The 12,107-nt window shown below is 35.9% G+C and overlaps 1 protein-coding gene across 7 annotated transcripts in view; it reads right to left on the minus strand.

Moving 5' to 3' along the window:
- CACNA2D1 (calcium voltage-gated channel auxiliary subunit alpha2delta 1) overlaps positions 1-12,107 on the minus strand; it is a 372,424-nt gene that overhangs the window by 49,051 nt on the left and 311,266 nt on the right. For all 7 annotated transcript variants that reach the window (XM_068167762.1, XM_068167753.1, XM_068167734.1 and 4 more), the window contains 5 exons: positions 10,838-10,887; positions 9,188-9,277; positions 6,152-6,220; positions 4,871-4,945; positions 3,659-3,733 (listed from right to left, as the gene is read on the minus strand). In XM_068167762.1, the coding sequence (XP_068023863.1) occupies positions 3,659-3,733; positions 4,871-4,945; positions 6,152-6,220; positions 9,188-9,277; positions 10,838-10,887 (359 nt within the window). The remainder of the gene's footprint in view (positions 1-3,658; positions 3,734-4,870; positions 4,946-6,151; positions 6,221-9,187; positions 9,278-10,837; positions 10,888-12,107) is intronic.

The following is a 12,107-nucleotide window of genomic DNA, read 5'->3' on the forward strand; positions in this document are numbered from 1 at the left end:
CTCCAGTACACATTTACTGGAAGCACAGACTATCCCTCATTCTACTCAAGAGATCTGAGCTCTCTGTCAGACTTACAAAGAGGTTTTGTCTAGGGAAACAAAAACCAGGCATATGTTAAAGAATGTAAACTAAGGGAACAGAGAGGTCTGTTTAAAATATAGTATAATAAAAGTTTAACTTTTTTATTTACTTTATATCTACTCTCAAAAACATCTCTTATATTTCTTTCAAAACCATAAAACAACAGACCAAATACTGGAAGGCAACTAGAGTTTTGGAACTACCACAGAATGGATTTTGCTCGCAACCGTAACAAAAATTAAGAAAAGGATGCTAATCCTTAGAAGAGATTCAGAAGTTGAACTATTTACCATTTTCAACTCTTCTCCAGTTAAGACTAATCTTGTTAAAGCATGCTTAATGCATTTCAGTGACTACGTACATTGGATGACTCTCATGTTCTCTCCAAGACAATGGGAAAAATACATGCACATATGCAGATACACACAAAGAAAACTGGCAGTAAAACATAAAATTAAGTACTTGTTTAAAAATGTAACATAACTAACTGCAGAAACTTGAAAAATAGCATTTTAAGCATATTTAACTATATTAAACAGAAAGAATTAAGGCTGCCAATGTAGTTTTCATGTGCAGATAAGACCATGATGGGAAAATCCTTAATGATTTTTGCATGCTTTTGAACCTGCCTTTTGTTAAATTTTCTCACTTATGCAAACAACTTCACAAATTCTGTATTTAATGGCGTTTCTTTTGTGAGATGATACTGCAAGATAATTTCTCAAAATATTGTGTTGAACCAGCTGTGATTTGAGGTTACAGATATTCAGAAGGAAAGCAGAAGACATTCAGAAGAAGGAACCATTGGAAATTTAATACACCCTCACCTCTTCAAAAGTAAAGATGTAGTGATGTTTTAGATTACATCTATTGAAAAATTGCTGGCAAAGAGGGTTAAGATGTTGTTTGTTAGTAAGTTAAAGCTTTCAGGAGGTTCAGCTAAAATTAATATGACATGTTAAATAAAGTCCAGGATTTCCAAATAGATCCAACTTTGTAGTGTACCTTTGTTTTAAAACGTAGTTCTTGTATCAGTCTGAATAGCATGCACCACCCCAACCAAACTGGGAGTGAAAAAGTCTAGTCTGTGTAACTGTTAATAACAACAACAATCATAATAATAATGTATATGCTTAATATTACCATTTGACATTCTACAACATATAACACACCATTGACTTTTTAGCCATACTCTAAACCAAACATTTTAGCAATATGTGAAAACATCTCTGGACTTTTAGATCCTTTTAAGTAGAAAGCTACACAGAGAAACCATGACAATTAGTATCCTAATAATCTCAAGCCTGCCAAGATTTAGTTGGGTGGAGTTGTTTCTCACTCTCTAACAAAGTTTCTTTATTCTCCGACATCACAAGTTTACACTGCAGTGTGAGATGAACAGAATCCATATCCATGAGTTTCTCACAAGAATGGTCCTAAAGCAAGAACACTACATTGCTTACTTTTATACTCCTCTGTTAACAAAAAGAAAATTTAATTTGTATATAAGGGGAAAGGTAAAGATACCACTTGTTATCATCTGAATTCCTAATCACATCTAATGAAATTATTTGGTCAGTAATGTTGCATATATTTGTTGAATAATTCAACAAGAAAATAAGCAAATCAAAGCTTTCAGTTTTTAACACATGAAAACTTAATGCATATAGACAGAAACTGAAATCCTATCTTATGAAGACTGTATTACAACCTTCTTTTCCTTTTTTCTTTCCTTTTCTTTTTAAAAGGGTTATCTCAAAATACATCAAAAGGAATAATTTATATTCTATTCAATAATTATGATCATTATTTTTCTCTTCTTCAAAAGATTTTTTTTTCCTTTCTTCTTTTGTTACACAGTTTGCAAAAGATTTTAAACATATTCATTACTTCACCAGAAAATTAATTCAAATATTCACAATGCAGGCCTCCACCAGCTTAAGAATTCAATGAATCGCTAAAATATGTAGATGAATTCTCTATTTCTCTTTCTGCCTTTGACAGTTAAAAATAGTGAAACGGTTAAATAAGGGGTCTGCTATCCCTCTTGTAGCTATGATAGAACTTCATGGTGAAGAAACAAGAGAGGACAGCTACAGAGTCAAGTAGCAGTTGCTACTATCTGCCACAGGAATATGACTGGGAGGGGAAAAAAGTGATGGATATGCATGCAATGTACAAAGCCCCAGTATTTCCATGTCTAAATTTAAGTAGCATGTCTAAATTCTGCTGACTGCTAAAATATAACTTAGAAGAAGGATGCCACTAAGCTTTATTTACATATGTATTGACTAGCATTTATCTTGGCCACACACTGCTCAAATAATTTTTAATACTGTCAAAACCAAACTACAGGGATATTTGTTTGGTCTTTAATATTTCTAGTGATGTCCAGAGAAGGGCAGCAAAGCTGATGAGGGGTCTGGAGCACAAGCCCTATGAGGAGAGGCTGAGGGAGCTGGGGCTGTTTAGCCTGAAGTGGAGGCAGCTCAGGGGAGACCTTATTGCTGTCTACAACTATCTGAAGGGAGGTTGTAGTCAGGTCTTTTCTCCCAGGCAACCAGCAACAGAACAAGAGGATACAGTCTCGAGCTGTTCAAGGGGAAGTTTAGGCTTGATCTTAGAAAAAAGTTCTTCACAGCAAGAGTGATTGCCGATTGGAATGGGCTGTCCAGGGAGGTACTGGGGTCAATGCCCCTGGAGGTGTTTAAGAAAAGACTGGATGAGGCACTTAGTACCATGGTCTAGTTGATTAGATAGGGTTGAGTGATCAGTTGGACTTGATGTGGTGTCTTGGAGATCTCTTCCAACCTCACAATTATGACTGGGGGGCTGGAGCACCTCTACTATAAGGACAGGCTGAGTGAGATGGAGTTGTTCAGCCCAGAGCCGGGCAGACAGCATAGAGGCCTTCCAGTACCTGAAGGGGGCCTACAAGAAGGCTGCAGAGTGACTGTTTCCAAAAGCCTGCAGCTATAGGACGAGGGTCAGTGGCTTGAAATTAGAAAAGAGAAGATTTAGATTGGATGTTAGGAACAAGTTCTTTGCCATGAGGGTGATGGAGCTCTGGTACACAGCAAATAAACAAATGCAAAACTACAAGTTAAAATACATTGTGTTCACCCCTGATTTCTGTGGGTTTGCAATTATGAATGTTTCAATTTCTGAAATAAGGAAGCATGGCAAAATAAGCATGCGCACTAGTAAACTCCTTTTTGTGGTAAAAGCATCTTGTAACATAGTATATATTTTTTTGTCACATTGATATTACAGCTACCACTAAATGTTTCAGTATTAATATGTATATTAAAACATCTATTTCACACATATAGTGTGCATGTAAAATATTTACTTATATTTATTACATAAATATTTATTTTACGGATAACCAAGTTCACTATCAGCCAATGCTAGCCTTTGCACTAAGACAGATCCAGATGAAGCCATACATTCAGCACAAATTTTCCTGACACACCCACAACTGTGACTTCTTTACCAGTACTCTGACATTCTGAGTAGATGTTATTTTCTGTTATTTCTGATTATTATGACGTTATTTCTGAGGGGGTTTCATACCTTTGGTTGGAGATTTGGGTGAAGTAGCACATACCCATTGGGATCAATTGCAAAATAGTATCCATTTGGACAAAGCTGAAAGAAAGAAATGAAGTTTATCATTATGGAGCGATAAGTAATGAAGAAAGATTAATTAACTATTTTAAAGCAATGGTCCTATTGAAGAAAATACATTGGCTCAGGCATTATGAAATATGAGATATACTCTTCTAAAATCATAAACATGCATAATTTAGGCTGGTGGGATATATCAAGGTCATCTGCAACAACCTTTCACTGAAAGATGAGCTAAATTCAGAATAAGATCCAACTTCAATATTGGACTAGGTTTCAAAGGGTCTTTGACTATCTCTATCCGTGATTCTGCAGCCAATTTAGGCAACCTGCTACAGTGTTTAACCACCCTGCTAATTATCTTTTTTTCTCTAATTTTCAGTTGGAATTTCCAATACCACAATTATGTCATCTACCTCTTGTCATTCGCTATAAACTTTCAAGAAATGTTGAAGTTCATCTCTCTATAATGCCCATTAGGTTCTTTCTTCAATACGAACAAATAATCTCTGTCAACTTTACGTGTAATCTAACCTGTAATCTAACCTCTTGGCCTACCTAGGGTCTCTGTATATAGCATGCCCAGATCTTTAGCTTATTTCTTATACTGAATATATCAGATTTAGACACAGTATGCCTGATGCAGGTGTTCAGTGTATAGTTGGCCTTCTTTACTGCAAGGTCACTCTGCTAATCTGTGTTCAGCTTCTCCTCCCCCATGGCCCTCAGGCCTGCTCCTGCCTTTTTAACCAGTCTGTCCTAGACTTTACTGTGGCATGGGAAGATTTTGTTGTAGTTGCAGGATTTTGCTTTTGCCTTCAGTTAAATTCATGATGTTCCTTTGCTTTCTCAGCTGTTGTTTTCCACAGTACTAGTAATTTTCTTAGAAATGCCCCAGCTAGATGTCTCTATATATAAATCAATCATACTGGGTAGGGTACAGACAGACATGTGTATTAAAGAACTTTCCTACATGGCTGGGGAGAAAATAATCAGAAAATCTATCAGAAAATCTACAACAATGGAAAAGAATATAGAAAAAGAAGCCTGCTGGTATTTTCATTCAAATCCAGTCATTGCTGTATGACTTCTGGATGAGTATGCACAAAAACTGTACATATATGACACATAGAAAAACCACCAATGCAAGCAACTTACTGTAAATCGTGGTGTCAGTTTTTTTATGTCCTCCAAAGAGACATCAACCCCCATGACTCCAAGAATCAGCTGATTCTGTTAAGATTCAAAAATGTTAGAATAGGTTTGACGTATTTACAACGCAGAATAACGGTGACAGTCAGGGAACTTGGATTTGACAGACATTATTGGAGAGGCTGCCTATTTACTTAGGTACCTATTCTAAATATTTTAAATATTTACTGTGTCCAGTTCTGGGCCCCTCAGTTTAGGAAAGATGTTGACTTGCTGGAACGTGTCCAGAGAAGGGCAACAAAGCTGATGAGGGGTTTGGAGCACAAGCCCTATGAGGAGAGGCTGAAGGAGCTGGGGTTGCTTAGCCTGGAAAAGAGGAGGTCAGGGGAGACCTTCTTGCTGTCTACAACTATCTGAAGGAAGGTTGTAGCCAGGTGGGGGTTGGTCTCTTCTCCCAGGCAACCAGCACCAGAACAAGAGGACATAGTCTCAAGCTGCACCAGGGGAGGTTTAGGCTGGATGTTAGGAAGAAGTTCTTCATAGAAAGAGTAATTACCCATTGGAATGGGCTGCCTGGGGAGGTGGTGGAATCACCATCACTAGAGGTGTTTAGGAAGAGACTGGATGGGGTGCTTGGTGCCATGGTTTAGTTGATTAGATAGTGTTGGATGGTAGGTTGGACTCAATGATCTCAAAGATCTCTTCCAACCTGATTAATTCTATTCTATTCTATGCTATGCTATGCTATGCTATGCTATGCTATTCTAATATTGTCCAAGTGATTCAAAATAACATTCAATAGATACATAAATTAGTATACAAAAAGGACATTGTTTATGAAAATTAATATGGATGTTTTCCTGGATGAATCAACAATAAATATAAGAATAAAAAGCATAAAGTGATGCATTAATATTGCCAGCAGATACTAAATTCCTAGCACCAATATAGAGCTACTGTTGCATGATTATGTTGGACAACTGATAAGTAAGGCTTTAAAAGAATTAACATATTTTCAATATAGTGTTATGCTGAATAAAAAAGAGAAAAACAAACAAACAAACAAAAACACCAAAGAAAGAAACTCCACACAAAAACTGCACCCACAACCAAAAACCAGTAACTACATTAGAATTTCACAATATGAGAGTATCACCAAGGTTGGTAGAGATCTTGAAATCAGAGACCCATTTGCAGAATCACAAAATGGTTTAGGTTGGAAGGGACCTTAAAGATCATTTAGTGCCAACCTCTGTGCCATGGGAAAAGACAAAAGTAAGAGCTTACTATTTTGCCATTTTGTTCCTTTGTTAGGTTGAAGACAGGTAGAGTTCCTGTAATCACAAGGCCCAGCTCCTAGGAAATAACCATAGACAGAGGGGAGAAAACCACTTTTTAGTTCAATAGCAAATGCTGCAGCAATTACTGCAACTAAACAGTACATTAAAGTACCGACTTTTAGTTTGGAAACAAACCAACCAACCAACCAACCAACAACAAAAAATACTTCTATTTAACGATGTTATAAAAAGTTAAAACTGCTTTTGTTTTGGTGTCCATCTGATAATGAACTATAAATTATTTTTTAAAGAGATGGTATGCAACAACTTAGGATATAATACAATCCCCTAAATATTATGCAAACAAGCTTAGACCTACAGTACCCACCACATTAAAAACTCCAGATAGCAATGACTGAAAAAAACCCAACCAATGAACCAACCAACCAACCAAAAAAAAAAACAAAACCCCAGAAAACAAACAAACAAACAAAAAAGATAAAAGTAAGAAAGCAAAATCAAAGTTGAGATGGCAGGCAAAAAATACATACAGGAAATATCAACAGAAAATTCCTACTACTTTTAGCAACCCTTTTCACTGGCTTGCAATTCTACAAAATCACAGTCTCTTGTTGAATTGAGGCAAAGCATCTGCACTTATTTGGGAAAATGTAAGACATTTGATTTCCCTTTCTTAACAGTCACAACTCATATTTAAAATAGGATCCTGAAAACCATACTTTTAGACAGCCAGTAAATTTTGGGTTCCATTCTAATTTGCCCATAGGAAGATTTTTAACTTTTTTTTTTCTTTTTTAATGTTTGGGATAGATTTCAACTTTTGGTCACCTTACTGGTACTTCCTCTTTCCATGTATTCTGCTGAGGCACCATAGCACTTTGTTTCCTTAAAATATAAGCTAAAATACTATATTAATCCACTCTGATGAAATCTGTTCTCCATTTGCCCAGTCCAATAGCACCTTTTTGAATTTTAAATCATCCTTCACAAACTGAAGTTTGTGTACGTAATGAAAAGTGATGAGATCAAGTTTAGTAGCATTACAAGCAAGGTGAAGAGAAATGGAGTTTTTTGGAAAAGTAAAAAATGGAGATGAATCAGAAAGAAAGAATAGGATATTTTTTAGAAGCATAGAAGAGATACATAATGAAACAGGAGGGTTATGTATGGGGAAAAACACTCTCTCTTCCCCCAAAAATGTACAGTTAGAGAGGACAATAATTGTAAATAAATTAAGACTAACTGGTAAACCTAAAAGTATCTGAAAACTGGGATTATCTTGCAGAAAGTGAAGCCAGAGCAAGAATCTAACAGAACCTGGAAGAACATGGAGAACAGGGCAGGAAAAGAGTGAATCACCAGAAACACATCAAATTATTAAAGACAGTCATGAAAGACAGCCTCAAATGGAAGTACCTCTTCAGGATTTCATAACCTGAACTTTAGCTCAATCCAGACACTGCCTCATGTAATAAACTTTGCATTATTTTAGCCTTAGGTCAAAAACAGCTGCTGGACAGGAAGATAAAAGGACAGGAAAGAATTCAGTGAGGCACAAGTAGGAAAAGAATAAGCCCTAGAGAAGGCAGCTGCTTTTTGGAACTGAAGATAAAGAATTAGTGTGACAAGTTAGTCCCAGTCCCTGCTAAAACTAACAACCAAAAGCTGCAGAATGAGTTAGATACACTTGTGCTTTCATGCTCCCATCTCTGGTAAGTTCTCAAATTTTGGCCTTTACTTGAACAGTTTACTTGGGTTAGGAAAATAAGTATACACACACAGAGATATGTAAATATCTAATTATATATAGACAGACTCATATATATCACACATGAACAGAGAAAAGCTTGAAGGAATGACTTAAGGAGCCCACTGAAAATACAAAGTAACACTACAGAAGCTTGCAGGTATCACTTGTTTTACCTCATTGAACAGATCACTTTCTATCCCTGAGTACAAATTTAGCTTTGGCTTTACAACACGATATGCACAGTGCATAGGAACTTTTGACATAACATCCCACGTTTCCAGTAAGTAAATCTACAGTAATCAAGAAAACACAGTTAATGAACTTCTGGCCATTGAAATTCCAAAGAAAAATGAGTTCCTCTGTGTCACATGATGTGTTGATAAAAAATTTACAGTAATGCTGACTGACAGGAAGAAGTGGATTTTGACATGACATTAGATGATCCTGTGAACTTGGGTAAACGCATGATTCCAGATGACCATTTTGCAGTAATTTTTGTCTACTTAGAGTTACTCAGAAAAAGGTTATCTAGAGTAACAGATTTGATTGCTGCTAATATGTTGCATTTTGTAGTTTCCCGAATATGTTTGGTTTACAAGACTGAAGTGATAAATCTAGCAGTAAGGAAAGCACTTGATGTATCTTTTTCTATTTCTCTATTACTTACACTGTCCATTTAAAGAAATCATTACCTTGAGCAAGCCGGTAATTACAGCAACATGATAATTTAAAGATCCAAGTTCAGAATTTGTAAAAATTCCAAGTGACATTGACAGGTTTCATTCTGCCTGAAATACAGTCAGGGAAAAACACCCAACCAACCACCAACCAAAAAACCAAAAACCACAAACCCAACAGCAACCAAAAAACCCCCACCAAACACATCAAACAAACAAACAAAAAAACCAAACAAACTTCCTCACTTGTAACATAAGACATAACCTTTAGCACAGCACAGATGCAACACTACAAAACTATCTTCTTCTTTGTCCTTTTGTTTACTTGAGGACAGCAATGACCTACACTTAAAGATCTGTGTGGAAGATTTTTAATGTTTTTTCTCTCTGTTACAGGTCAGGACACTTAGGAGGATACAAGCATTAGAAATTGCTGTATGGAAAATTGCTTTGTTGAAGTGTGTAGATGTTGTAAATGTAAAATATTATGTTTGGAGCAATAGGAAACTGAGTCCTCAATACTGTGAAAAATGGATCCCTATAGTTAATAATTTGATAAGATTCTTTCTTTGCTAAAGATAAATACAAACCATACCAGAGCATCCAGATAGACATTTGTCCATTGAACTTGTTTGGCTTTTTCTCCTGCTAAAACCATTGGTCTTCCCAAAACATCCAGATATTCCTGCCAAAAAGTGTAATAAACTCATCAGAAACCACAAAATCCAGAAACAGCTTTTAAAAAACTTAAATAAATAAATAAATAAAAATTTACAGTATCAGAAGAAAATACATAGTAAAAAATCACCACTAATGCAGGAGTAGTATTTATTTAATTGTCTAAAATTATACTACCAAGAATTCAGTCTTCACTTTGCAGTATTTACTGTTGAGGCAATTTCTGCATTTCAGTTTTGGTCACATGGACCTTAGTCACCCATAACGAGTGCTCTCTATCTGTGAAGTGGGAATTTGAGCTATTTTTGATCCAAAATGAATTGCTAATGACATAACAAAATTACAAGCAGATCACAGAACCTTCAGTCCTGAAGAGAGAATGGGAGATAGAGGGTGAGTAGTGCAACAGCTGGGTGCAACAACTTGCATAACTTCTATTGAAACAAAAAGATTCAGGGTTTTAACATCTTTCAGTTCAAGAGTATAGCTAAAGCTGGTGGTCATATGAGATATCAGATTGCTGGTCTGATTTGGGAGCAGATGCCATCATACTTGTTTCAATCTTCAACCTTTTCAATTTGTCTGACCATATTACGGCTAAATCTTGCCAGATACTATCTGGAAGAGTTTAGCAGAATCAAAGGACTTCTCCTCAAGCCAAAGGAAGGACTCACTGCCAAAAAATGTCATGCCTGGTTTTGGAAGGACAAAGAACTGCTATGATATTTCTCTACTTTTCTGAACACACAAATACATGGATTTTCAGGCAACCTATTGTAACATCTCTTCATCTACACTGTAAGTTCAGATGGCATCATGTAATGCCAAGGTCCTGTGCCCTTAACTATCTACATGCTTGTTCGCTATAATGCTACTGAATCCTTTTGGAAGGAAAAAAGTCTTGTTTCTCCCAGACTGGATGGATTAATCCAGGAATCTCTCCTAGAATTTGGATTGTATCAGGTCACTGTTTCTGCCCAGCTGAGTTCAGATATTGCAGCAGGGCTATATATCTATCCACAGCCTTCCCCACATAATATGATCACTTAGGATCATGCTACAAGGCAGGAGACAGATTATGAATGCTTTGACATGTCATAAAAATTGCTGGCTTTACAGAACTTGATTAAAAAAACACTTCTCTGTCTCCAGATCACAGTGACCATGAAACTGAGACCAAAACACAGTCCATGTGCAGAGCTCTGCAGGATACAGATCCCTTCAAATGTGATGTTATGTGCACATGGGCAGCCTGCTTCAGAGGATGCTAGCATTACCGGTGTGCATGAAACATGCTTTTGGCCAGCTAGCCAGGGAAACAGGGATCACATTGTTAATTGGCTCACTACAACTAACACAAATAAGAAAAAAAATGAGAACACTTTACCAGAATACCCCCTCATACATAAAAGAAAGCCTTCTTTTTTTTTTTTTTTGTTTGCTGTTCTTAATGTATAGTATTTAAAAATCTAATTAATGCAAACAGACATAAAATACAACAGATTTAGGAGCATTAATTACTCCACTTTGTATTAAAACTGTATGTGGATCTGGCCAACACACTTACCTGGGTATTTATTCTTATGGCTCCAATGGATGGAATTTCATAATAATAACCTGAAATTTGGAATAAAAATAACATCAACTCACTATCATGTATTGCTAGTATCTTAGTCTTCAGGAATTTTATTTAGCTTGAAATTGCTAATTTATTTTTCATAGAAATTATCAGGCATAAGTGGAATGCTGTTTCAGTAGGTGCCACCACAATGAATGGCCACATATTATGTGCTACCATGCCACACAGGCTAAGCTTGTTACTCATAAACAGTGAGAGTACATAATGTGTATTTCTATCTGTTGCTTTAAAGATGAGACAATGAACTGAATTTGTACTCCTGAAATCCCAGTTACTCTAATGTGCAAGGATTTTTAATGGCTATTTTAATATACTGTGACAGGATCATAATTATATGCTGAATGCATATAGGAATACAAATATAGCTATGGTCTGCCACAACAGTGAAGTTCAGAGCATAAAAATATAGGGCACCCTGGAAATGATGAGAAAAATGAATAGATATTTCTAACTAAACATCAGAAATATCTTTATTCAGCATTGATTCTTTTATGTATTTGTTTGAATTAAAAATATTACTCATATGCATCAATAAGACTGAAGACAGACACTGATATCTCATTTCAAGTCAAGTAAGTTGTAAGTCAAACTGGAGGACGGAAAAGAGTTCTGAGTTAGCGTTTAGTTTGACATTAGCAATGTGTGACTTGATAATAAACTAAAACTTGCAATTAAGGAAAAAAAATTAAAGAAAAGTTTGCTTCTTTGGATGTACAAACACAAAATCCCATCAATTTTGCACAGAGGATTACGGTCATTTTGCCTCAATAATTAGATGACATAGGTGGTTATGCTTTAAGCCAGCCGGTTGCCATTTGTTTTAGACAATGGAGTGTACATGGATGTAGTATTCTGAGATACAAAGATGTCAATCAAAAAAGCCCTGCTCAGAAAATAAAAGCATTTGTGGTGGGTTTTTTTTCTGTAATAATCTGACAATACAATCTGCTATCCATGAAGCTGCAGCATCTCCTATTTAATTAGCCAGCATACCAAGGAATTTGTGAGGTTATGCTACATGAGAAATATGATATTTATACAAGCTAAGTTTTTTCTACATTCATTTTTTTTTCTCTAACAATATCTTTCTCTTTCTCTTATCTTTATATTGATAATCATATCTTAATCTCATTCCCTAGCAGCCTTAATTTTTAAGATCTTTTGAAATCTATCTCACCTCTCATCAGTTTGTCAAGTA

Source organism: Melanerpes formicivorus, unplaced genomic scaffold (genome assembly GCF_026170545.1).
Source record: "Melanerpes formicivorus ecotype bairdi unplaced genomic scaffold, bMelFor1.0.p_v2 SCAF_3, whole genome shotgun sequence".
NCBI classification, from domain to species: Eukaryota; Metazoa; Chordata; class Aves; order Piciformes; family Picidae; genus Melanerpes; species Melanerpes formicivorus.